We start from the raw sequence: 25,858 nt of genomic DNA on the forward strand, positions 1-25,858 counted from the left end.
AAAACTCACCTGCTTCCAACGTGCTTAAAAGCAGATCTAAGTTCTCACAAATAAACACAGGACTATTTCAGGGGTGGAAGGATGGCTTTGGATAGCCTTTAATCATGGGGTTACTCTGGACCTACCATAGACTTTTATCTGCCCCTTGGCAAACCTCGCCAGGCATTTCCCCACACACACTGAGGGCAGGATAACCTTCCCTCTTGCCAGGTACAGCACCTTGCCCAATGCTTGTACAAGACCCAAAATACAGGGGCTGTAAGCTTGGCGAGGTTTTACAGGCAATACTGTCAGCATGAATCTTTCTTAAGCATCATTTAGATGCCCCTTGCCTGGTGCATTTGGCCTCTCCCCTCTGCCCGTACAGCCGAGGAGGGAGCAGCAGGTTCCCTCAGCCCACAGAGCGGCTGAGAGAGGCTCAGAGGGAGAGGGAGACACTCAATGCGCGGGGCTGGCTGCCTGCTTGTGGAAAGGAAAGGACCATCTCTGCTGGTCCAGCTGGTTAAAAGCAATCCCATGCATGCTGGGCGCAAGTGCTTCCTTGCACCCGTGCAGCTCACAGCAATGCCTTCTGCTGGGAGCGCAGCCATGGCATTGCCAGTCCAAGGGGCTGGCACTTCACAGAAAAGAAGTAGTGTTGACTAGCAATGGCAGCTGACACCTTTGCGTCACTGGCAATAAAATTAATGATGAATTGAACTGTTCATTACTTAAAATCAGTCTTCCTGGCCCATTAAACCCTTTGCAGTCTTGATGAGATTCCCTGGTGGACTGAGCAAGAATTGCTGTCTTTGTCCCAGAAGTAATACCCTTTGCCTTCTTCCTCCGAACATGCAGCTGGAGAGAGCTGGGCAGGAGCACGTGCATGGCTGTGGGGAGATGCTTACCTGAAGCCAAGGAAGCGTTGCTTGACTTTGTTGAGGAACCAAGGAATTATTCAGCATCCCACTTTCGCTAAGGCGTCACCACATCGGGACCACTTGTTAACTTTCGCTCCTCTTAAAAAACATTCTTCAGGCCATGCGCTGCTCCTTATCTGATCTCTGGGCTCTCAGTTCCTTCTCTATAGCCGCCACTTTCTCTCCCTCAACATCATCTTCTTGTGTCTCTGCCTGGCCTTGCCGTGACCTTGGCTGTATCACTGGCCACGGCTTCGCTGCTGTTTTCAGCCTCCCCCTGCCCCTCCGCACAGCCAAGTTCATTCAGGACCTCTCCAACAGCTTTGACTCTCCTGCTTTTCTCTCTCTCTAGCACTGGGTCCATTCTGGTTAGCTCTATCCCAGTTCAAGGTCTGCTTTCTCCCATTCTCCCAGTGTGCCTGAAAGCCTCCCAGCAAGGCCCTCCAATAACCCTCTCCTCCAGCTCCTCTAGACCTAGCCACACGGCACTGACTCCTCTAAACACAACCAGCTCCTTACTTCTGACCATCACCATCCTCCATCCTCTTCCTCTTCTCTGGCCTCCCTTCCTCCTGCTTGCCAGAGCACCCGTGGCTGCAGCGTCCCTCTTGCTGTGCCGCCTTCTGCCCCTTCCCTCCCTCCAACCTCTTCCTCAAGTTTCCTCCCCTATTCCAAGCATGTCCTGCTGCACTGTATTCCTCAAACTCTCTCTTGCCTTCCACTTACTTACACTTCGTCTTAGCAGCCCCACTGCCGCCTTACCCCATGGCCAAGGCCACCAGTGCCCCTTGGGGAGCCTTTCATTCCTTGTCCCCTCCTCCATTCTCCACCGGGGTGGTCTCCAGGCTTGCTCCTGGCCCTCTCCCTTGTGGTGTCCCTCCCTCACCCCTCGCAGACCTCTTCCTGACCCCACCACAGCTCCCATTCCCCCCACCCCATAACTGACTTTCCCTGCGCAGCCACAAGCAGCAGCTCATACCTGCCCTCCTCTTTTTCCAGCCAGTTTTAGCTTCTCTCCTCCTTTTTTTTGGAGGGGGAAAGGCGAGAGGGGAGTGCTGTCTTTATGCATTGATTATTTTTTTTCATGCCTTTCCTGCTCCCCACATCTGCATGTGCCGCCTCATTTCTGAGAAATAGCTGACTTCTCCTCCTGGCCAAAACCCACTTCTCCACTCCAGACCTGCTCACCCTTTCCCTTGTGAAAGGCAAAGCTAATTCACCTTAGCAGCACGTACTAAATGGCCCTAATGGCCCCAGCTAAACCTGGCAACTGAACTGTCCTCAACCAGCTGTCTTCTTCCACACTTGCTCCTTGCATCCACTAGGGCCATGCCTGCAGCCACCCTCCTCTGCCTCATCCATCTGAAAATGGATAATTTTTCCTGGGGAAGACACAGTTTGGCCAGTATGGTAAAGAGCAATGCTGATAATCCTTGCATCGTGCCAGACTGATTTCAGTACCAGCCCATCTGCAGGGGTGTGCCGGAGAGACTGGAAGGAGAGGCTGCACAGGAGCACTCACCTTCCCCTGCCAGAAGTCGAGCCCACCTCCCCAGGGTGGTGGCCGGGGGAAGCGGTTCTTGGTACCAGAGCTACAGTCTTCATCCTGGGAACACCAAGCGAATGGAAGGAGGAGAAAGGGGTTTATCGGGGCCCTTGGAGTGTGCAGTTTGTTTTCCGTAAGACCTTGCAGGAAAGATGGAGTTTTGGAGCAGCACAATTAGCTGCCCGTGTCCTGCGGTGCAGTCTCCGGGGTTTAATAAAGCACAAGGCATCGATGGACACTCCTCCCCAGGTGGGGTCTAAAAAATTAAGTGCCTAATACGTGTCGAGAGCCTGCAGCAGATGCCCATTTGCACATGCTTACTTGATGTTTCTTTCTCTCCTCTCCCCAGCCCAGTATTTTCATAAAACTTTTAGGGCATCATTAGCACCCTTTCCCTCACTCACATGGGAACGAACCTGGCCAAATGTGTAAAACATTATTTTAGAGGGGTGGGGGTGGCTTGCTAGCTGCGTACATGCACACACGCATGCTGTATGCAAAACATTCATGTTTTACTTAATGATTCTGGCTTTAATGTAAACTTTGCAAAGAAAAAAAATAATCAGCCTTCGTAATAATAAATGAAGCTGAGCCAAATAACCTTGCCAAATATTTGCACCTAGCAGGCTGCGAGATGGTAAGTAGAGTAGAAACTGTGCTTCAGATATTAAAAAAAAAAAAGAAAAAGAAAAGAAGAAAGAAAACGTTTGCCCCCGACTTCCTGCACTGATCTTCTTCGCACCCCCCGTGCACTGAAGCACCCCCCACCACCGCCTCCCAGAAATGAGCTCATCGGTTTCCAGAAAACGCCGCGCCGTCCCCTCCCCACAGCAGGGATCCCGGGTGCCCAGGGTGCCTTTGGCTTTTGCGTGGGCGCAGGTGCCCCCACGGCACAGATCTAGATGTGGGCCAGATCCCCGGCGAGCGGTGGCACGTGGGTATGCGTGCTGGGGAGCCGGCGGGGAGCCGGGGCGGGCGGCTGGGGTTTGGCAGCTGTGTCACTGCCATAGTGGATGGTGAAGGTTCGTCAGGGTCCCTCAGCAGGAGCCAACCTATCACAGCTCTGGGCTGATTTCAAACTTCCTTTTTGCGGTTTATGTCGCCTCGATTTATTCATTTCCTTGTAATTTACAGATAGATATCAATGCTTGCTATATTTAAATGGTGCCTGTATCTGTGTGAGGTTTGTAGGTAAGCCATTTTATTCGTAGAGTGATGGTTTTAAAGGAAAGTGAGACTTCAGGGTCACCCTTCAGGCTGGCACAGTCTCGTGTGTGGGTACGGGTGACCTGCATCCGCGCCCAGGGACACCAGGTAAACCCCCTCCCTGGCCCACGGCGCCTGGGACACAGCTCCTGGCTCCTCCACCTTCCTGCCACCCCACCACGGAGAAGGCTTGTCCGCCTCTCTCCCATCCGCTGCACAAAGCCCAGCAACCATCTGGGCTAGCTAGTCCGAATAATAAAATTGTTAAGGTGGTGCAATGAAAACTTCCAGAATTTGGTTATATTGGGGCTGGGAGAAGCTCTGGAAGAAAAAAATTGTATTTCATTTAAAAGGGAAAAAAGATTTTGCACTATTCCCATGCAAATGTCTGTCATTTGTTTCACCGTTTTCTTTTGGAAAGTCCAAGGCCTGGCGAAAGCTACTGTGACCAGTGCTTCAGAATGGTAACCTATGTTAAAAACCACACGGCAGCAGCTCCTCTGGATGGAGGGTCTCCAAATATTTGGGGTAAAGATGAGATAAGAGATGAGGATAGCATGAATTCTTCAGACTCAGTCTGGGGTTTTCAGCTGTGTTGTGAAAAACCCCTTGCTCTAAACAGCTCTGACCTTTCCTATTTCTTGGAGACTGACGTCTCTACAGTAGATACGCGATGAGGTCACTCACCCTGTTTTTGAAGTCTTTCTCTCTCGCTACTACTCGCATGGGTTTTTTCTGTGGGAGGGGACAGTCATGAAGAGGGCTAAACCTCTTGATCATGTGTGAAAAAAGGAAATGAAAATGAGTTATTGGAGCTGTAACTAGACCTGACCCATAACTTTGGTTTCTGAGGATATAAAAATCATGAAACCCAGAAGTTTGAAAGGAAAATGGTAGGGCACCTAGCTCTAAAAGTGATTTTATCTGAAGCTAGATGCTCTGTGCTAGAAACTGGAAATGCTCAGCCTTTGTTTTTACGAGAGAATTATGAATGGCTGTAACAGGAGCGTGAGAAACAATTGATTCAATCACCTCCTTGAGAAAAAGTAATTTGAATGTGGTGGCTCGGGCTGAAATAAGCTGCACACCAGCTTCCTATGGGAAAGCCTAGCACAAATGATTGCCACGATTATATTCTGCTGAGCTTTTTCTGGTTTCTAGGGTGAGAATCACAACTGGCAAAACCGAAGAACGGCCTACTCACAATTATAGGAATTGTGGTGTTGTCTAAGAAGAGGCTCACCTTCAAAGTGGTGCCCCATCACGCTTAGCACTGCGCAAACAGTAAGAAGCACTGCCTGCCTTTAAATCTTGCTGTCAGTGTAGAGGAACATTGAGAGAGGAGCCAAGAGAGAGTCAAAATTGTTAGCTAGACCCACAACGAGGTATTTAGCAATGCACATTACTAGATGGCTGCAACCACCAGCAAAGAAGAAAATTTCTTCATGACTGCGTACCAAGGCTGGTACCTATATTAGACCAGGAGGAGAAGGCATAAGACTATGATGTGAGATAAACAGTCCGCTGATACATGAGTAGGACTTACCCATGGACAGAGATGGGGTAACACATTTTGGAGACAAACAGCAGAAGTGCTTGGACCTGAAAGTGTCTGACCTCTGTCTGTGCTGCACTGGCCATCCTCAGCTCGGAGAGAGATTCTGCATCTTGCAGACCTGAAGAAATCAGGACATTCCTCTAGCTGCCTGGTCCAGATTTAAACCTCTGCTCTTCACGAAGGAAGTGAGAAGGAGCAAGGTGGACAACATGGTGAGGATGTGATGAAATGCATTTCATGCACATGGTGATGCACACATTGCACCAGCACTGATATAGCTGAGAGAGCTTGGCAAGCATATTTCAGCTACTACGATGCAAGTATCTGCTCTAACCTCACCAGGTTCACGTGGACATTCACAGAACTTCCTCTGGTAGGTAGTTTCATTGCTGCTGCATGGACATAATTTCTGCCTGGCCAGGAAAGGGATTAAAAGCTGGGGTGAACAGCCAGGCCAACTGGAATCCACAAGTTTTTGGATTTCAGACATTTCTAGAGCAAGAATGCAGAAGCCTGTCTTGAAACCAAAACAGAGCAAGCCCAAGGGTCAAAGATTAAACCACTCCCCAGGAACACGGAGGACATTCATTACCTGCTGTTTGTGAAGAGAAGTCACCTAAATCTATCTGTTCTCTTAGCTTTTGAGAGGCAGAATTTGTGCGTAATTCATGACCTGTCTTTTGAAGGGAGCAGGAAATGATAGCTGAAGCCTGGGAGACTGAGTTCAGAGAAGAGCCCAGCGCACAGTCCCGTGCCTGGCCTCAGCCAGCAGCACGGCGACTGGAGCGGCCGGAGACTGCCAGCTGGCCTGCGGAGACGTGCGAGGCAGCTGTGCTGCGCCAATGCTGCGGAAACACAAAAAATGCATTTGCAAAATGAAGTCCTGTGTTTCATCTCCGTTGTTTCCCAGGGCATGAAGCTACTCCTATCGAAGAGCTGAAAATACAGACTGAGCTCTACCTTTTCTTGACTACTGCTTTTTTGAGAAATACCACCCTGTGTGGAGGCACTCAGGCATCAGCTTTCAGGTCAGACTCTGCCAGTGCAAAATGGAAAACCAAATCCAAGCCCAGACCCAAGGCATCTGGCCTGTTTTTTCAGTTTCCACTTGAGCACAGGTGATTGCCTTACCCTCTTGCCGGTTGCCAAAAGGGCAACGGCAACCCATCCAGTCATCGTGTTCATCAGTTATTCCATGTCTATAGTTCAAGGAGTGTTATTTTGAGACACCTAAGTTAGCTCCTCTTTGACTGTCATTTCACATGGCCAAGGCATTGAGCATTTTGCATGCATTTGGGCAGGTGGTACCTGTAGCCCAGCAGCAGAGCTGGTTGTGGGAACGCAGTGGATGTAACCACTCCACTGGGATGCAAAGAGCTTGCCTGGCTACACGCTTGAAAGCGAAGTGCTTGAATGAACTGCACGCCAGCTACCTCCTAACTGTTCCAAGTCACAGGGACCTGTCAGCTTCTCTTCAGAGCAGACCAAACTCACAAGCACTTGGTCACAAATAAGTAACTCTCAGCCTCCTACTAGCCAGATCGGAGTTCAGATAAAAAACACCCTGGCAATCTTTAAAATCTTGCCGTCCAAGTTCAGCTAAACTTGATATGCAGTTCTGCCTGGGAAAGGAGATATTATGATTGTTTCAAACTACTCGGCTTTTTTTTTTTTTTGTAAGTACTCTTTCTCTCTCTCTCCCCCCCCGCCCCCGCCTCTGTACAAGTATACACAGACAATGATCTGAGAGCATGCAAGAGAAAATGCTTTACTTTTTCCTGAAAGCTCTTTGCTGAAGGTGGTGTTTCCCCACCTCCACGCTGCTGACAAACGCTGATGTAAACAGCATGCATATGCCCGTCTAAAAGGCCACGGGGGTTTTCACGTGAATCCTGTGTTTTTTCCACAAACCCTGTTACACTGTATTTCAGCTTAAAATATATCTCCTCGTTTCTGGTTAACCTACAATCCCTTTAAGGCTAATACAGTTTACAGTAGTAGGCAACACCACTTAGCAGAACCAAGTTTTGAATATAGGTACTTCAGCTGCAGAGCTCTCGCACGAAACCCTTTCAAGAAACAATTGTAAGCGTGGCTGTATTAAAATCAGAGAAACCAATACTGACACAAATCGCAGGCTGAAATCGTTTGAAAAAAAAAAAACAAAACAAAACAGCTATGCCTTCGGTGTTGACGGGAGTAAAGCATGTAATTTATAACGCCACCGAAATCATAATAGGAAGGAAGTAGACCTCAGAAACTATAAACAGAAGTAGGAAGTACTTCAAACGCTTTCACGTAGTGACTGTAAAAAGATACTAAAAGGAGAAAATGTTTTCAGGGTTTTTTCTTGTTTGCTTTTTTTTTTTTCCACTTTATGTATCCATGAGTTATTTTGAACAGTAAGAGATGGTCACAAAAGTCAAACGCAGCTTTAAAGTCCTCACATGCGAAATAATTTATGGTACAAATCAACAGCTTCATTTTTCCTCCCCTTTCCCCCTGCCCCATCCCTCCAAGAGAAGTACCTCAACCTCTTTCCTTGGTTAAAATAAGTCTTTCACCTGCATCTCTCTGCATTCAAACTAAGCAAGTCATGTTTGGCCAGAACGTAGATGGTGCTCTTTTCCCTCCCTCTTCATAGCCGCTGACTTTAAATCATGCTCCTTCAAGAAAAATAATTAAAAGCTCATTCCAAAGCCAAAAATGATAATGCACCTCAATAGTCAACAGGAGCCTCCGCATCTTCAGACACTTCACAAATCTCGTAACTACTTTTCACACCTTGCTCCGTCTGTAAGCTACTGCGCCCAAGGACCCTTCTCAGGACCCTGATTTCCAATAAACAGGGCCTGCCCAAGGAAATTCACTCCTATTCTTAAACTTCACTATTTTAGTTCACTTGTCATGCTCCTTTTCACCCTTTCCGAGCTTTTATCACTTGAAAGCACTCTGGAAACCATAGCAACCAGTAACCACCCCCTCCAGCTCCTGCCACCAGCCTGGCAAGCGGCGGGTCAGAGGATCCTCGAGTGCTGGGCAGGGGGCCACCAGCCCAGTCTCCAGCCCCAGAGGCCATGGAGGGGCAGGGGCAGAGCCCTCAGGCGCATGGCAGCACCAGGTCCCCAGCTGCAGGGCTCTGATGCACCACCCGTCGTCCAGGAAGCCAACAGCAAAGGGCAACCTCCCTATTTTCCCTTTTTCTACTAACTGGCTAATATTGCAGACATGTTCGTAAGAAAAAAATCCTTACCTTTTGACCTTTCCCCGCACTTTTGGATTAAAACACAGTTCCCCATAGAGTTAGCCAGCAGTGCTGCCCAGGTTAGCAGTGCAGAACCGAGCCCGTTAGATTTGCCCCGCTACTGAAAACAACACATACGAATCGAGTCGGTAGGGAATAAGGACTTTATTCTAAGATGTGAGCTGAAGCAATGAGCATATGAAGCAACGACCACCAGAAAAAAAGTGAAGAACACATCAAATATTTGTACTGTACCAGTTCAGTTTGGACACAAAAGTCCCTGTCAGTAAAATGTATGCACAGGCCAAAAGCATATGCAGAAGCTCTGAAAGTCACCTAGAGCAGTGCTTTTAATGTCTAAGAAAGAGGTCACCCCTATGAAAATCTTTAAGCCAGGAAAAACACTTCAAGTAACAAAGAACACAAAAGTAAAAATGATCAGTTAATTCCGCGTGGCACTGTGGAGGAGAGGGATAATATATCCCAAAAGGGTATGCATCTTTAAGATGTATAAATTCAAAGTCCCTAGAACACAAGTCTGCTGCCAGACCAAGTACCAATTTTTCTTCCTCATTTCGAAATTTAGGTGAAGTATGTCTGTTAAGCATAGGGAGATCATGTTCTGGAGTTAAAGCTAGTAAAATCACACAGTCTACTCGCCAGTGAGGAAATTTCACTGACATGCGTACCCAACAGACCTCTTCATCTTTTTAATGGCACCCTACCATCAAAAGGCTGCAAACTGCATGACTGCAAATTGCGTCAAATTATACTTCCGTAAAATTTTTGAAAACAAGTGTTAGAACAAGTATTTCCTTGACCGTCTTAATACGGGAGGCCAAATGCTGCTCTGCTTGCACTCCCTCTTCACATTCATTTCAGTACCACTGGATGGAAGCTGCTTGTGCACATGAAGAGCAGAGCTGGCTCAGAACAAGTCAGAGGTGGCAGTTATTTTAACCTGGCTCATGTGTGTGACATCAAAAAAATGGCTAGCAGGACCATTTCTGTGCTATTTTCAAGGTCTGCCAACTTAATTCTAATGCATACACATATATATATATATAAAAAATGCATAGTAGCTCTCAACTATAAGAAAAATGTAATTTATTTTTAAACCTGCTCTTTGGGACTCTAGAATTTTAGTGGTTAATCCACTAAATCCACAGGTAAAATGAGCTGAATGATCACTTTTCTTGACATAGTACCATAAACACATCACCTTAGAAACTGCTGTTATGGGGGCTAATCCAATAACAACAGTGGCAGCAACAAAATTAATTGTCAGGACAAATGTCAGTCAGGCATTAAAAAAATATGTCTCTGAACGATTGCATTGTTTTTAAAAAATACGCTGAAATATTCTATACAAGAATATAGGCATCGCACTTATGAATCTAAATTTATAAACACTTACATGTATTAGCTATTCTCATAAACCATCTACGTTTGCTACCCACCTATAGTAGCTACAGTTTCAAATTGGGAACACCACAAATTTATGTACCTTCCCTGAGATCAGTAATCCAAAATAAATAGCCCTGCAAATGTAACAGTGTAAACTCTGGATTTAAGTCTTCGGTAAGAATCAGTCCTCAAAACCCAAGGAGAGCATTAAGCAAACGTAAACATAGCAAACATTTCGTCAGTTTTGAGTTATTCTCAGCGATAGTGGAACCTATGTGAGACGTAGCATCCAGACGTTGAAGACCCGTCATTTGTATCTTACAATATGGTTGTCCTAGTTCACTTTCCTATCATTGAACCCCTGAACACATCCAGCTGTGAGGTGGATCTCCAAATTGCGACCCAGATCTGCTCCTCCACTCTGCACAATCTTTACAGTGCCTTTAAAAACACTCTTTCTGAGGATCTTATTCTTGAATAGAGGAATGGCGAATAGATCTGTGATAATCCTCTGGACTAGTCACAAGTTCTGGTAAATCATAGCCTCTCAGAAGATGTCCACTGTTTTGTTGAGCAAAGTAATACAGCTGCCTGGCAAACATTGGTTCAACCTTAAGAACAGACAAAGTGTTAATCAGACATGTGACAAAATTTCATGCTCCTCATCTTAATTATTTATAGTGGTTTTCAGTTAAAAACAAGGCAGGACCAAACAGTTCTGCTTACCAGAATGGAAAAACAATTTCAGTGGTCTCACTAATCTCTGTTTTAAGCTAGGGCTTGCCTGTTCTGCTGCCCAGTGCCTTGCTAACCGCACACACTCCTTACCTCTACGGCCTTCGTTCAGAAGGGCACATACCAGTGACACAAATGATGTATTAGCAATTATAGCCCCTTAGCCAGCCCCTGGGTGTGAGCAATGCCTACAGGCCAGACGTGGCCGAGGCCACTTGATGTGTTCAAATGCATACACAAAGTGTTGAAACTCTCGTCTGCATAGTAAAGTACTTTCAGGACTTAACTTGAAATGCTAGAGCCCTCAGGTAGACTGAGATAAGTTGCCAAACGACTGTGTTTGTTTGAAATTAGACTTCAATCTAACACCAAGGTCACTCATTCAAGCTCTGATGAGGAATCTGTTCAACCACCAAGAGGGATTTGTATGATTTAATGCTGCCTTCACTTCGGTCTCTTCAGAAACCACTGTTCCCCCTGAGGGCTTTGGGCTCTGATTACAAATATTTAAGCTGCACACTGAGAACAAACACCTGAAGCTCTCCTTAATCTCTGGCGATGGACACATTGGACAATTTTCCACCACCCTCTCCTGCTGGTCAGCCAGCCCCTCCACTTTAAGACACAGGCACCATTTTGGAGGAAAAATATGCTGTCTGTGGGTCCCGCCTCTGGGAAGGGAGAGAGCCAGAAGGGATCGCTGCCTTGGAGCAGGCCCACCGATCCCCCTTCCCTTCCTCTCATCGGCATTCGGAGGCAGCTGACCACCTCCCATCCCGCCATGGGGGAGACGGGAAGGCAGCAGCGCAGGTGAGCCAGACAGCTCCCAGGGCATAGCTCGTTGGTGGGATGGTGGATCTCCACCAGCCCACAAGCCGGGAGAATCTGAGAAGTTGAGGAGCAACTGGCAAAAGGAGAAACAAAGCTCTGGAAAGAGCAGGAGGTACAGGCTCACAGAGAAGCTGCCGGGACAGGAGATGGAGAAGGAGGGACGGATAGCTTGGGATGGATCTGTGACTTCCCACCTTCCACCCCACAGACTCACTAAGCAGCAGTGTGGCAGAACAAAAGCTACGCAGCTAAGGGGAGGCCACAGCTTATGACAAAAGTCTGACTTGGGACCTGTGCTACTACCAAAGGGGCTTTCGAAAAATTAAGAGACACCAGTTTTCTTCCCAAGGATGCAATAAGCTAAGCCCTGCCGCTAACGTGTGTGTTATCACCTCTCTTGTGGTTTTATGGGCCAATACAGCCAATTTAGAAAGTACCTGGTCTCAGTCTCCGTCATCACCCTCTCTCAGATAGCATCCCGAAACACTAGCTTTGAGTGTGTGCGAACTGTGGTCAGTCAGCCCATGAGCTTGCCAGCTACCTTAACGCCGAAGCTGCACAGGCAGCCCCTGCATCCCATTAAGGGCTGAGGTCCCCGAGATGCAGGCTGGGATTCTGCAGCACCTTGAGGTGCAGCGACTGTGCAAGCACTGCATCCTGAACCAGCCCGGCAGCCCAAGGAGCTACGCAACCGGGCTGGCAATAACAACACAGCCCAGCTCTTCCAGGGTACCTTTCAGCTTTAAGTTTTGAAGGGATTTGCAAAAGAGATCACTGATGCTCTACAGAGAGAGATTTCAAGTGCTCTACCCTACTGATGGCTACCAGTCAGTCCTTGGCAGATCTGGAGATTCAACCCTGGTCTGGACGGTGCTGCATTTTCAAGAATTTATTACCTCCCTCACAACCTACACAAGCTAAAAAAGCCTGACTGGCAGATTCATATCCTCCAAGGAATATGTTTGTTTTAGGTAAGGCAGAAGTCCTACTTACATGGGCTGTAATTAGTTTCCTCTGCCTCTGCGGATCTGGAAATTCCTCCCCAAAGCACAGAGCAACCTGGTATCTCGGCAGCGGGCGTCCATGGTGAGCAAAGGCTTGCAGCTCTGGGAAGAAAGAAAGGGACATGTTGTGGGTTAACTCCAGCAGGCAGGTAAGCACCACACTTGCTTGCTCCCACCACCAGGATGGGAGAGAAAGTTGGAAGGGCAAAGGCAGGAAAACTTGTGGGTTGAGATAAAAGACAGTTTAATAGGTAAAAAGAAAAGAAAAAAAAAAAGACAAAACAAATAAAAACAAGATATGCAAAAAGCAATCGCTCACCACCAGCTGACCGATGCCCAGCCAGTCCCCAAGCAACAGCAACCTCTGACAAAGTCCCACTCCAGTTTTAGTGCTGACCATGAGGTCATACGGTAGGGAATATCCCTTTGGTCAGCCTGGGTCAGCTGTCCCAGCTGTGTCCCCTCCCAACCTCTTGTCCACCCCAGGCTACTTGCTGTGGGGGCAGAGTGAGAAATGGAGAAAGCCTTGACGCTGTGCAAGCACCGTTCAGCACTAGCTAAAAGATCCCTGTGTTATCAGCACTGTTTTGATCACAAACCCAAATCATAGCACCACATGGGCTGCTATGAAGAAAATTAACTCTATCCCAGCCAAAACCAGTACAGGCCGGTAAGAAAGACCTTGTGGATGGCTGAGCTCCAAAAGGAGGACCCTGGAGCACAGTGGGAGAAGATGAAGTAACTCCAGGGGGAGGATGAGAGAGGTCAGGAAAAAGACAAGAGGTAAGGAGAAGACATTGAGTTTGGAGACTTTCCCACAGACCAGGGGAAACTAGTTATAACACTGCAATTTTTCTATTTGCCTTGTTTCACAAGTCATTCCACATGCACAAACTGGGATGTCTTCCAATTAGTATTTCTACTGGGCCTCGACAGCAGAACCTCCTGGAGCAGATGTCGGCAGTACCTGGGACCCACTCAAGCAGACGCCCAACAGCAGCACTGAAGCCAATGGCTTCGTAGAGCCAGGCACGAAATTCAGCCTCAGCTAGACATAGTCATGGAGCCACTGTCATCACTGTGCCTAGTGGGGGACAGGGAGGCACGGGAAGGTGAAGGACCTTATTTAAGCCATGCACCGAGCCAGCAAAAGAGCCTGTGTCTTCCGCACTCCTGCACTCTATTCACTAACCCGCACCCTTGCACAAAGGGAAAAAGTCAAATTATACAATTATTCCAATGGTCAAAGTGTCCCCTACGAAAAATAGCAGGGGAGGCCTTTGTAAGAGACTTCCACTCAGACCAAAATCACTATGTTGTGTTTTAGACACTGCATTTCCTTCCAGAAAAGAGAAAATTCCATCTAACACAATATCCTCATTAAAGTCTGTGTTATGTGCAGTATTTCTACGTAGTTGATTGGTAAAGATTTCGTTTTCATTTATAACCCTGTTCGTGCTTTCTGGAAAGAGTTGAACTTAATATTAAAAACAATGTCTTATAATGAAGCACCCCCTGCTACCCAGGGAAAGGAGAGTCTTCAAACTTGGCAGGACAAATGCACCTTTTCCCAAAATACACCCCTGCCATTTCTACTTTAACTGCAAGCTTTTCAGACCCAGGTGTGAATTCAGCAGCTACCACAATAGTGTCCCAACCCTGCCTTGGGACTACCGGTCTTACTGGGAAGGTCAGTTATAAGAATAAAACAATGGGCAGTTCACTTAAAACACAGAGTAAAGCATAGTTCTCTCCAGAGTCTTCCCCCTAAAGCCCTATGAACTTTTCAGAGGTATGCCAAGAGAGAAGACAGATCTTCCGTAGGACTCTGCTTCCCTCTGTGCTGCCACAGGACAGGGCAGGACGACCCACCCGAGGCCAGCCCAACACCATACTGCTAACGGGGAACTCCTGCCACCTTCCTCTTTCCCCCAGTTTTACTTGGCCTCAGCAGTTCTCCAAATCCTGAATACCTGTGGGAGCGCCACACAGCAGCCCGGGGCATGGACCTGGAGAAGAAAGCCCTTTCTTTCCCATCAGGAGGATAATCAGGGCTTGAGGTCAGCCTTGCGCTTCTCCTCGCTCCGTCTCCCTTTCCACGCCCAAGTGCCTCCTCCTGCGCCGCGGGGCTCCCCACGCGCCTCCCCAAGCCTTCCCCATCTCCTGCTACTCCGGCTCCAGCCGCCCCTCCTTCTGCCAAGCCAACCCTCCTCTGGCTGCCGCCTGCACGCTCCCAAATTCTCTTCCTCTATCCTCCTACTCTCCACCCAGCCCAATTTACTGCATTTATTACGCAGTACTCCCCAGAGACCATCCACCTGTTTTCTGATGTATTGCCATTTTAGTCTTCTCAACAGTACAGGCCGCTCAACACGGGCCTCGATGCTCCGGTGCAGTTTGTATTGCAGGGTCCAGCTCCTCAATGGGGTCCTAATAGCTGTGCTCCACAGTAGTTCTGCTTTTGTCCCTTTCTCTGCTGCTCAATATTTCCTCTCTTGGTAAAGGTCTCCTGCCCCCGTTCCCAAGGAAGCCCTGGTTTCCTAAGGGGGGAATCCCCAAGCTTGCCTGCAGTCTGGGACCTCAGTATATTCAATTAACATGCAGATGTGATACGCCCATGGCAAGTCACTTACAAACCCAGCTGAGCATTAACACATGCAAAAACTCACTTTGCACACACCGCAGACTATGACTTCAACCACATGCTTGGGTTTGCACAGGCATTGGTGCATAAGTAATTTAGGAGGGGGGAAAAAATAACTATTGCTTGAGCTTATCTTTGGGGTTAGGCATCTAAAAAGAGATGTCCTGTCAACCGTTTGGAAGAACCCAGAGTACATCTAAAAAAACACCTGAGAAAAGGGAAAGGGATTTCCAAAACCATCATCAGAGGCAGAATTATACATCTTTAAATTAGCATGTGATTGAAGCCCAAGCCAATACCCTGACCTCAAATTCCCCTTTCTAACTGTCAATTTTCACATCCATATGAGATGTCTCTCTTGAAATGCATTTCCTGCATGACCATTTTGCTAGGATGGTGCACCAACCTTGGAATATAAAGTAGGCTAAAGCTGTTGGTTTGGTTTGGGTGGTTTTTTGGTTGGTTTTGTTTGTTTGTTTGTTTTTTGTTTGTTTGTTTAATTTTGCAAGGCATTATTCTCCTAAGAGACTCATGCCAGTGCTGATGCCCTGTTCTAATGGGAAAACACACCAAGCCATAGGCACTCAGTTCACCTGTAGCAATGTCACATCTCAAAAAAGGGGCAACATAATCCTGCTGCCCAAGTTGTCCTCTGCGACGATGACCGGCTCCCACCAGTTTCTCTGGGCGGACAGCTTTCCTCCCTCTAACTGCTCAGAAGTGCTGGGAAGCAGGGTGGAGGCTCTGCCCCTTCCCTCCATGGGCTGGAAGGAGAAGGCACCATCCTGAAGCATGCCCTTGCCCTCTCTGTACTGACGCACCCAACTGCCCCACGCAAAACGAGACCTTCCCGCATTGCTCTGGAGAGGTACTGCACCTCCCTGCTTAGAGCAATCCGGAAACTCCAGAGCTTGTGAAATCCTTTTCACTCCCCCCACCCCAGATATCTTTTAAACACTGGCACAGACTGAAAAGGCGGCTTTCTACTGAAATTCACGCTGCTATTTATATACTCTGAGCAAGATCTCAGGCTCGCTATGGGTCAGGTTGAGAGCAGCACGAATGCAGACCACAGACCTACCCAGGACTTACAGTAGCAGATCAAAGATCAGGATCCACTTTCCTCTGTCACCTAATACGTGGAAGGACTATTTTGTTAGGTTCCTCCTTACTCTTCTTAAAGAGATGTGAGGTTTGGGGTGTCACCAGCCAAGCATCAATTCACTCCTGCTGGTTTGGGCAGGGGCATTGAACGTGCACAGAGAGCAGAATTTGACAGGATTATTCAGGAGTCAACTACCCCTTGACTGTGCTTGCCCAGAAGAAGTGAGGGGTAATTCTTACTGTAACTCGTAAGGTAACACGAAAAGAGCACTCCCGTAAAGCTGATGTGGAGAGTGACCAGGTGACGTCTCTGGAAACGATATCAAAGCCATAGTGGGAATTACCTGCTAAAAACTGCTGAGTATCAAAGAGCTTGCATGTTTGGTCCCGCTCCAGCTTGTTGGGTCGGTCACTGCAGAGCGCCAGAGGCCCGTCCCAGTAGATCCTGCTTTGGCAAAGTCTCTTAGCATAGAGGCCATCAGGTGCCATCCACAGTATTACGCCTCTTTCCAGGTGGTTCAGTAGTTTTTCTATGTTCTTCCTCTGGCCATTATCCTCCGGATAAGGGAAGATAACTTGCTCCAGGCTGCTGACCTCGTAACTTTGGCCATGGGATATCCTACAACCTTCAGGACTAGAAGTTGTCACCTCCTTTACCAGTATTTCACGGTAATATAAGCAGATGTGGAGCCGACAATCTACAGGGAGAGAGGAAAAAAAAAAAAAAAAAAAAAGAATCACTGTGATACATTAGTACAAACGTTTTATGTTTCAGATCTGTACTAAGGCCAAGAGACAAGTGTGCATGAGGCTTCCGAGCCTGCTGGTCACCACCACCCAGAGGACAGGCTCTCATTAGCAAAAATAATCTAAAGAATATAAATACTAAAATTTTGGGGGCACAGTAGCATTAATGCTCTTTCATTTTATTATTAGGGCAACTGATGCGGGAATTTGGTAGGAACTAGCATCCTGCAAACTTCATGTTTCTGTTTAAAAGGAAAAAGCCTGCACACGAAAAGCTGTTTTCATCACATCTTCCAAGTTCACGTCACAATTAAACCCACCGGCTCAGTACACTTCCTCAGATTTAATCAGGAAGTAGCTGTGTTTCTCCCCAGATTTTGCATAAAAGAGGCTTCTGCACAGGGGACCTGCAAACTTGCACTCAGCTGCCTGAAGAGAAGCAACTGCTGGCCCTAGCTCCAACAGGGCTGTACCCAAAATCCCCAGCCTTGCTTTCAAATGGCCATTCGGTCAACTTGGCTGACCCCTACGAACTCACACAGCACTGAATATATATGTGTGTGTATATAACATATGTCTATATATATACACACATATATACAGAAATGCACACACATACATACACAGAGACCCTGATTCAGGAGAACAATCCCGCTAAAGAAACCTGCCAAGCGTCACATTACAGGTTTATTCATTATTTCTGAGAAAAGCACATTCCCACACCTTTTCCCAGAGTTATTCAGAAAGTCCCCCAGAATCTGACTGTCTGGAAACTTGGCTGAAATAACTTTCCTTTTCTTTCCCAAATGCCTTTTTTTCACCAGGAATAATGAAGCAGAGCAAAGCCAGATGCCACCAGCAGGAGCACAGTGAGGTACCCAGGTAACAGCAGCTTTTGTGGGGGATCCTCCCAAATGAAAAACTGAGCTAGAAGTCACTGGTAACACCCAAATTTCCAAACTCCCCCGGGAAGGTGGCTCACCAAAGCAACCCAGCACTAACACTGTGAGCCAGCGAAGCACTTCCATTAACCTTAACCACAGCTCCCCCGATCCCTTGGAGCTGGGGCTACAAGTGCTTAGCTATCCTAGCAAACAGAGGCTTAAGTCCATAAACCAAATTCATTCATTGAAGAGGTTTCTCTTTTTTTTTTTTTTTTTGCCTTCTTTTTTTCTTCATCAGAAAGGAGAGATGGTCCCAGGGCAAGTCAGAAGCGGGAGTCTCTTGTCAAGCTCCCCAGAAAGCCCGGGGGTTTACGGACCTTACCTGACAGGGCGAGGGCTTCACCAGACCTTATGCTTGGCTCAATCGGGATGCCAGGAGTCTGGGACTCAGGAGGGGCACAAGCATAAAAGGTTCCTGTCACCTGACAACCTGTTTTCACAAACAAAAGTCAGTGACAGCTGCCTAAATCCTTAAAAAAAAAAAAAAAAAAAGCTCGGGCAGAGGTCGCAGTGATGCAAACACAAGTTTTTCTAGGCCCTACCAGGAACTCTCTCTCTTCCCCCCTTCTCCTTAAAAAGGTCTTATTTCCCAGTTTTTGCAGGTATGTCAAGTCTACCAGTCTCTCTAGATGCTATTTGGACTGTATTTTTATTTGGGTCTGCAAGAAATACTCCCTTGGCATTTCAGTATTCCCCCCAGTACTTTTTCCTTACCTAACATGTTATTCTATTACAGAATTAATTCACATTTTTAACTAGACTATAGTGCTCTTAAAAGTTGCCTGCACAAAATAATCCACTCAGTATAAGGAATTTTACTAAAGACAGGTATAACAATAAAGCTGGAATTAACTGTTTAAAAAGCAGGTAAAGAACATCGTGCAGCAGGAGATTACTAGGGTTTTATTACCAGGCATACTATTAGACTGTTCCAAGAGATGCCTATCAGTAAGTGATCTATAACACAATAAATCGATATTTTCCTCTGTTTCTTCATGTCAATGAAAATCTCTGGAGGATGATGCAAGTGACTTGCAGACAAGCGCACGCTACCTTTCCCAGTGGCAGAACCCGCCACGATCAGGAGCTGATGCCACGTGGATACAAAACACCCGCATCTCTTGGAGAAGTCTTAGAGCCGAATGAGAAACCCAATACCAGCCACTAACAACTGCCTGCAAATCCAACAAAGCATCTGAACGCGTGTTTAACTGCCGCAGAGGATGTACTTCAGGGCAGAGCTCATTCAGCCTGATACCTCGATTGTTTTTATTAGCAAACAGCTCAACGAAAAGCAAAAGATTCTGCCTAATAATTCCAATATACTGCCAGCAAAAGTTGCAGTGCACTGAGCATTTACTTTTTAGCAGACCCAAGGAAAGAGAAGTTTGTTTCTCTGCACCAAAACCTCTAGAGAACTGTCCTTTGAAAAGGCAGCAGCTGCTCTAAGAAGTCCTTCCTTGCCTCCCGTCCTTTCCTGCCCTTCTGAACCAGCTGCTGCTCCTCACGAAGCAAAAGCCTGCGTCCTCAGGTGAGTTATCCTGCAAGGGTCTACAGCACACAGTTCCCTTTCTCTTATGTTTTATCCCCCGCAGGCTTCAGCATTGCCAATTTTCACAATTCAGGCTTTTTCCTAAGGATGCAGAGCTTGGAAAGCCATGATTATGTTAGGCTCTGGTACTGTGAGATCTTCGGGGAAGGGAACGTCCCTTTATTCTGCTTCTGCTGTACCAGCCCCAAGAGAGACTCAATCCATGACAAGTTGTCCCATTGCCACAGCACTAAAATCAAGTAATAATTTCAGCTTTCCCCTTGGGAGAATAATGCCATTCTAATCCGCATGGCTGGAGGGAAAAACCTCACTGATGTGTGCCTCAAAAGGTTCAAAATCAGAAAGCAAAGCTAAAGAACACATGTTCCCATTGGGGGGGGGGGGGGGGAGGCGGGTTGGGGGGCGTTGGTTCTCTTCTTGTTGCTCAGGGCTTTTGAAACAGCTCAGGACTTTTGGGGGCTGACTTATATCAACTCAGAGGACTGCACAGCTCACACACCGCACGTATGGTGGCAGCGAAAGCAAGAGCCAGGACAAAGGCTCTTGCCACGGGCCCCGTGGCCCTCTTTGAAGGGAGCCCAGCACTCCTCTCCGGCCACTTCTGTTAATTCCAACGAAAGCCACGGATAAGAAACCAGAAATCTGCGGTCCTTCTAGGTGACCAACCTCAGCAAGCAACCCTAAATGGGAGCATCTTACCATTTTCACAGCCGGGCCCTTGCCAGTGGTGACCGCGAGCAGCGAAGGGGACGCTGGCGCACTGGTAGGGGATGTCGGGATGCGGCTGCTCCGGGGCAAACTCCCTCCAGTTCCGTTCGTGGGGCACCATGTAGTTGGGTACCTATTCAATTTAACGAGATATTCTTTTACTCGGCAGCTGTCAAAACTAATGCTCTGCGTTGCACCAGCTTTCACATTTCAGCTCCTTGATTTGCTCTGCCAAAGCCCGCAGAGGTCTAAGCATCGCCCAGGCGACACGAATGGCACTTCGCCACCACCACCAGTGGGGCTTTCAAATGAACTTCTCACCGCTGGCGTCAATAAGCAGGGTGGAATAACAAAAGGCAGTCAAAGCATTGCTGGTAAATGTCTGCTTGGAAGAGCAAGGCTTCATTGGGTGCTTACATTCTGGCATCAAGAGAACGGCGGTGCACTAATATCTATCGCCCAGCAGAAAAGAGCTATTACTCAGGGATAAACAACACCAAGGGAAGTCAACTGCCCTGTGGCCTCATATGACATTAGAAAAGTTGCTTCTCGATTTCTCAGTTTTCATAATAAAGTTTCTTCCCAGAGAGAACTAGAGAGCTACACCAGCAAAGACAGACATAGCACACAGCACAGAAATGATGCTGCTCAATGTACGAGCACCAAGCAAAATGCGTAACTAATGTCATACCTGAGACGGTAGTGAAGTGTAAGGAGACGTTATTGGAAAGGGATGGTTCATCATTAACGGTTGCTCCTCCATGCTGATCTGTTTTGCACCTATGTTCACCAGAGGGATGAAAACAAATTACGTCAACCACATCTTAAGGAAATCTAAAATTGGCACATTGAAGATACATCCATACAACCTGCCTTTGAACAAGCAGAGGACTAAAATGCCCTCCAGTGCCCGTTTGGGACAGGACTGCCAGCCCTCCCTGGCAGGCAGATCCTGGAGGCAGTCCGTCCCGCCGGGCTCCCCGGTGCCCCACAGAAAAGAGCTGCCCAGCCATACCCAGCGCGCCACGATGTCCCCCCCGGGCCCTGCCAAGCCTTTGCCTCCTGCAAGCCCTGCCTGGCCGCAGAGGCCTGTCGGAGAGCGGGCACTGCCCCAGCCTCGGCCCAAGAGGCTGCAGGCTGGGCATCCCTCGCTCCCAGCTCTCCCCCCCGCAGCAGTTACCTACTGTCTGGCTCAAGAGAGTGCTGCTCTCCCCTAGCACTCAAAATGTATTCCCTAGGTATTCAAAACCTAGATCCAGCATGCAAATTTTGTTTTTGGTTTTTTTTGCCTGTCCCTTGAGCCGCTTGCTCGGCTCCCTCTACACAGAATTGGCAGGGAGGCTCCAGCTAAAAGAGCAAGCCCTCCAGCGATGTGCAGGGCGCCTGTCTGCATCTTCTGCAAGGGCTCCCTTTCAACGCTCCAACTCAAACGCCGGCAGTCCTTTCACAGATGCAGCCTCTTAAGTCATCAGAACAAGCTGCACTTGAGCCCTGCATTTTGGCTCCTTAAAAGACTTAAAAAGACTGCAGAGCCCTTCCAGAAAAGCACGCTTCAGTCCTCATATGCTTACAATGAGACATATTCACACTCTTACACAGGGAATTTGAGATGCTTTACCTTTTTTAGCTCCTTCTGGCACTATTCTGTACACTTTATAGGGATCTGAGATGTCCAACTGGCTTCTCTCCACCAGTTCTTCAAAGTCATTGCTCTTGTTCAAAGCACACCTTAATCTTGTCTTCCAGGTAGGGGGATCTGGTTTATCAATGCCCTCTCTGAACTTTCCTTTAAAAAGAGCCCAAGCCTGGAAACATTTCAGATAATCAAAAGAGCAAGAAAAAGGAAAAAAAAAAAAAAAAAAAGAAAAAAGAAAAAAAGAATCAACTACAAGGTACAAGTCCACAGTGCTTGAAACAGCATATATATGTGTGCTTATATGTGCATGAATTTAATCCCTACAGGTTTAGGCTAAGAAAAAAAGCAGCATGGCAAGGTAGGAAAAACAGGTTAGCAGGCACGAGGAAAGGGAGAAAATGATCCAATGTGGAAACAGATGTGCTGCAGTCCCACACGCACTTAGCTCCACACAGAGAAGTGGGAAAGGGCAGGCTGTCTCATCCCACAAACACAGGGGCCACCAGGGCACAGCTGGGGCCACCAGGCAGGCAGCCGGCGGCAGCCGGCACCCAGCGGAGCCAGCCTGCAGAGGCGGGCGGCGAGGAGGGGATGGCGAGGGGCCACTGCAGAGCCTCCGGACATCCCTCCTGCCCCAGCTGTGTCCCAAAACCCTGACCCCAGGCTGAGCCCTACCTTGAAGAGGGCGGCATCCTCCTCGCGGTTGTAGTCCTGCTTGCCGGCGTGCTTCCAGGGGATGCGGAAGATGCTCTTCTCATCGTTCTCCCACACCAGCCCTGGGTACTTGCCGCTGTCTATCTGGTCGATCAGCCACTGGCGGAGTTTCCCGTTGCCACAGCTCACCGAGTTCATCCCGCACTCGCCCGGCTCCAAGTTCATGCCACTCGTGTCGGGGGTCGGGGTGGGGGGTTTTGGGGTGCCTCACCGAGCCCACCTCTCCGCACACGCCCAAGCGGCGGCTCTCTGGCGGCCTGCGGAGGAGGGGGAGAGGGGCAGGATGGGGGGAGAGGAAAACCCACAGGTCAGGCGCTGGCTGAAGTCCCCGTGTAGAGGCCCGCCAGCGGTCCCCAGCGCCACACGTATCACGCCAAACGGCAGCCACGGCGTGCAGGGGGGCCCTGGGGAGCCCGGGAAACACGGTACAGAGCCTCAGGAAACCGGGCACAGCCCCCGGCAGCCCTCCCCAGGCACCACTCGTGCTGCAGACTTTGACAGACTTCCCCTCTGTCCCGACACTGTTTTGCATGAACACATGCAGGTTGCTGAAATTTTCATTGCAAGTGACTTACGGCGCAAACCCCTTGTCCTGCTCGGAGTTCAACGGGGGTTTTACTTCTTAACCAAAAAAGAAAAAAATTGCATAAAAATGTATTTGCATATGACAGTGCACATATGTTAGACACGTGCACACGATTCAGAGGGCTTCACATGCAGTTATGATTTATACGGCATCTAACTATAACATCAAAGTAGTTTTCCCAAGCTCACTTAAGCAAGACACATGATGTCCTATACATGTCTACCCCTCCAACTGCTCCCGACACGCATGTATAACAACATTCAAATCTATACATTGCAAATACCTAAAAGCGGGAAGACAGCAACCCACGGAGCCTGGCACAAGGCACTGTCCCCCGAGACGCGGGAGCTGGCAGCCAGCCACACCGAGCCTTAGCGACACGCGGAGGTGCGGGCACGCGCTGGGCGCCGCGCGGCTCTGCGGGGACGGGCACCCCCAGGGAAGGTCCTGACGCGAGGACACCGACACCCGTGATGGGGACCTGCCATCAGGTTTGTCTCCCCCGACCTGAAAAAGTGCCTGAATGCCCAAGAGCTTGGTTTGGTGGGGTTTTTCCCCCCATCGTATCTAACAAAAAAGTGGTTCCTCGCCCAGTCTTTGCCGCCGCGCGCAGGGAGGCCTTCAGAGTCCCCTTGCACGGCAGGTGCACGCCACCGCGGGCGGCTCCGCGCCCCTCACCGGGCAGCGGCACCCCCCGACACCAAAGCCGCTCCCCAGCCTCTCCCCGGGGCACGATGTGCCTGGGGGGCGGCCGGGGCCCGTGCAAAAACCCTCAAAAAGTCCTTTCCCCGCCTTGGAGAAGCAGGGGATCCCCCCCACCCATTCCCGCGACCCTCCCCAGGGCAGGGGGAGCCGGCAGCGCCGGGAGCCGGTGCGCGCCTTCACCTCGGGAGCCGATAGCGGGGCGGGCGGGTTTCTTTTGCTTTAAATTTGGGGGGGGGAGATAAAAAAATAAAAAAAAAAAGGCCAAGGAGCTCGCTCAGGTGCCGACAGCGCCAGGAGAAGCCCAGAGGGAGGAAAGCCGAGGTGTCCGCACCGCCCACCCCCGTCTCCCTCCCCGGCCGGTCGGGTCCCGCGGCGGGGCCGCTCTGCCCGGGGGTGGCGAGGGGGCCGGGGAGCTCCGGGGGGCTCGGCCGCCGCCGCTTACCTCTGTCGCGGCGCTGGGAGCGGGCTGGGGCCGCCGGCTGCCGGGGCGGCTGCTGAGACGGGGCGGCTGCTGAGACGGGGCGCACCGCGACTGGGCCGGCGGCACCGGGAAGTTTCTTTATATGATGGAGGGCGTCGTGCCCCGGGGGGGGGGGGGCGGGCCCCGGCCCGGAGGTGGAGCCGGCGGAGGGGAGCGGGGACTTTGCGAGCTGGAAAACATCTGAGGCAGTGACACATGCCCATTGCTGGTAAACACACGCCGCGGGGCGGGGGGGAGCGCAGCCCGGCGCCCTCTCTGCGTCCGCGTTGGTTTTTTTTTTTAAATCTATACAGACAGACACATATACATAAATAGCATGGGGAAACTCCTACCTAGGATAGCCAGGCGGCTTTTACTGTAAAAGACCCAGCTAGCTACACCCACCAGAAACGTGCTAGACGGCGCCGGCCGGGCGCCCGGGAGGCCCGGGGAGACGGCGGGGGCAGCCGCCCACCCGCCCGGGGCCGGCACCCCCTGCCCGCACCCCTGCGACCCGGCCCGGCGTGGCCCGGGCCGCCGAGCCGGGGTGGCGGGGGGGGACCGAGAAACCCTCCGCCCCGAGGCGAGGGCGGGCTCGGGGCTGCGGCTCTTCCCCCGGCGAGCCCGCCCCGTGCTTTGCAGCCCCTACGGTGTGAAACGGGGGACGAAGCGGGGGGCAGCAGCGGGGCCGGGCCCCGCAGGCAGCGAGCCCCGACGGGGCGGCAGCGGCCGGAGCCGGGGGCAGCCGCCAGCCCCGGCCGGGAGCGGCTGCCGCCCCGCTGAGCTCGGGGGATGCTGCCCCGGGAAAGCCCGCCCGCGGCACCGGCACCGGCACCGGCACCGGCACCGGCACCGGCACCGGCACCGGCGCCGGGGCTGGGTGGCGGCAACCCGCCCGCTCGCCTGCCTGCGAAGCCCCCTGCCCTGACGGGGTGGGAGCCAGGGCGGCGGGACGAGGGAGCGAGGTCCGGGCTTGCATGAAAGTCTGTCTTACCGCCTTTCGGGTTTCAAACACGTGTCTCATGCCACGACACTTTCTTCTTGTTGTTCTGCTCCAACGCCTGCAGCGCGCACCCGCATCCTTTCTGCTGTAACGGATCAGATCAAACACCAGCCGTCGCGCGCTGTGCTGGCAGGCCGCCGGTGCGGAGGGCACACGCAGGGTTTAGGGTATTAATTGCAAATCTTCAACGCCATCTTCTGAAATTTAAATGTAATTATCGCCACGTTTTGAGGGAGAAGTGAGAAGCGCAGGCATTTTTAGAGACCAGGTTTGTAACACGCCGTCCGTCCTCTAAAAAAAGAATTGGCGGTGTCCACCAGAAACCTTCGCAGCCACGAGTTAAGGCACCTTCAAAACATTAAAATACGTCTTTGAGATTGGAGGTGACTGCCACCATAAACCAAGACGAGCAACCACAGCTTTACCAAAAGGCATCTGAAAGGCTTTTGAAAAATGCAATTTCGATTCCTAGGGGCAAGAGTGTGCGCGTTACTCAGGGCGCCAACTGTAATTTCATTAAATATAAAACTGTCTTGAAATGTATCACTATAAAATGAACACTTCTAATGCCTTCTCTTTTTTGCGGCTTTGAAGACTGCAAATTCTGGGCCAGTGTGAAACATGC

General features: G+C 49.7%; 1 protein-coding gene across 6 annotated transcripts in view; it reads right to left on the minus strand.

The window, feature by feature from the left end:
- The window catches only part of IRF4 (interferon regulatory factor 4), a 46,895-nt gene that overhangs the window by 18,451 nt on the left and 2,586 nt on the right, over positions 1 to 25,858 (minus strand). Inside the window, exons 2-12 of one of the 6 annotated variants that reach the window (XR_015705765.1) lie at positions 25,225 to 25,581; positions 23,349 to 24,536; positions 22,441 to 22,736; positions 21,748 to 21,934; positions 20,821 to 20,909; positions 20,121 to 20,262; positions 18,192 to 18,299; positions 16,523 to 16,876; positions 12,420 to 12,532; positions 5,802 to 6,054; positions 5,112 to 5,327 (exon numbers count right to left, since the gene is read on the minus strand). Coding sequence is in view for 3 of the 6 variants with exons in the window: in XM_087762340.1 (XP_087618466.1) it covers positions 10,328 to 10,471; positions 12,420 to 12,532; positions 16,523 to 16,876; positions 18,192 to 18,299; positions 20,121 to 20,262; positions 20,821 to 20,909; positions 21,748 to 21,934; positions 22,441 to 22,644 (1,341 nt within the window). In the remaining 3 variants the exon portion in view is untranslated. Of the gene's footprint in view, positions 1 to 5,111; positions 5,328 to 5,801; positions 6,055 to 8,519; positions 8,575 to 8,612; positions 10,472 to 12,419; positions 12,533 to 15,667; positions 15,839 to 16,522; positions 16,877 to 18,191; positions 18,300 to 20,120; positions 20,263 to 20,820; positions 20,910 to 21,747; positions 21,935 to 22,440; positions 22,737 to 23,348; positions 24,537 to 25,224; positions 25,582 to 25,858 lie in introns of those variants that run through there. The other 5 variants (XM_087762363.1, XR_015705772.1, XR_015705766.1 and 2 more) reach the window with 5 other exon arrangements.

Source organism: Nipponia nippon, unplaced genomic scaffold (assembly GCF_047370975.1).
Source record: "Nipponia nippon isolate SJK-2023a ecotype South Korea unplaced genomic scaffold, ASM4737097v1 scaffold_1, whole genome shotgun sequence".
In the NCBI taxonomy this organism is placed as follows: Eukaryota; Metazoa; Chordata; class Aves; order Pelecaniformes; family Threskiornithidae; genus Nipponia; species Nipponia nippon.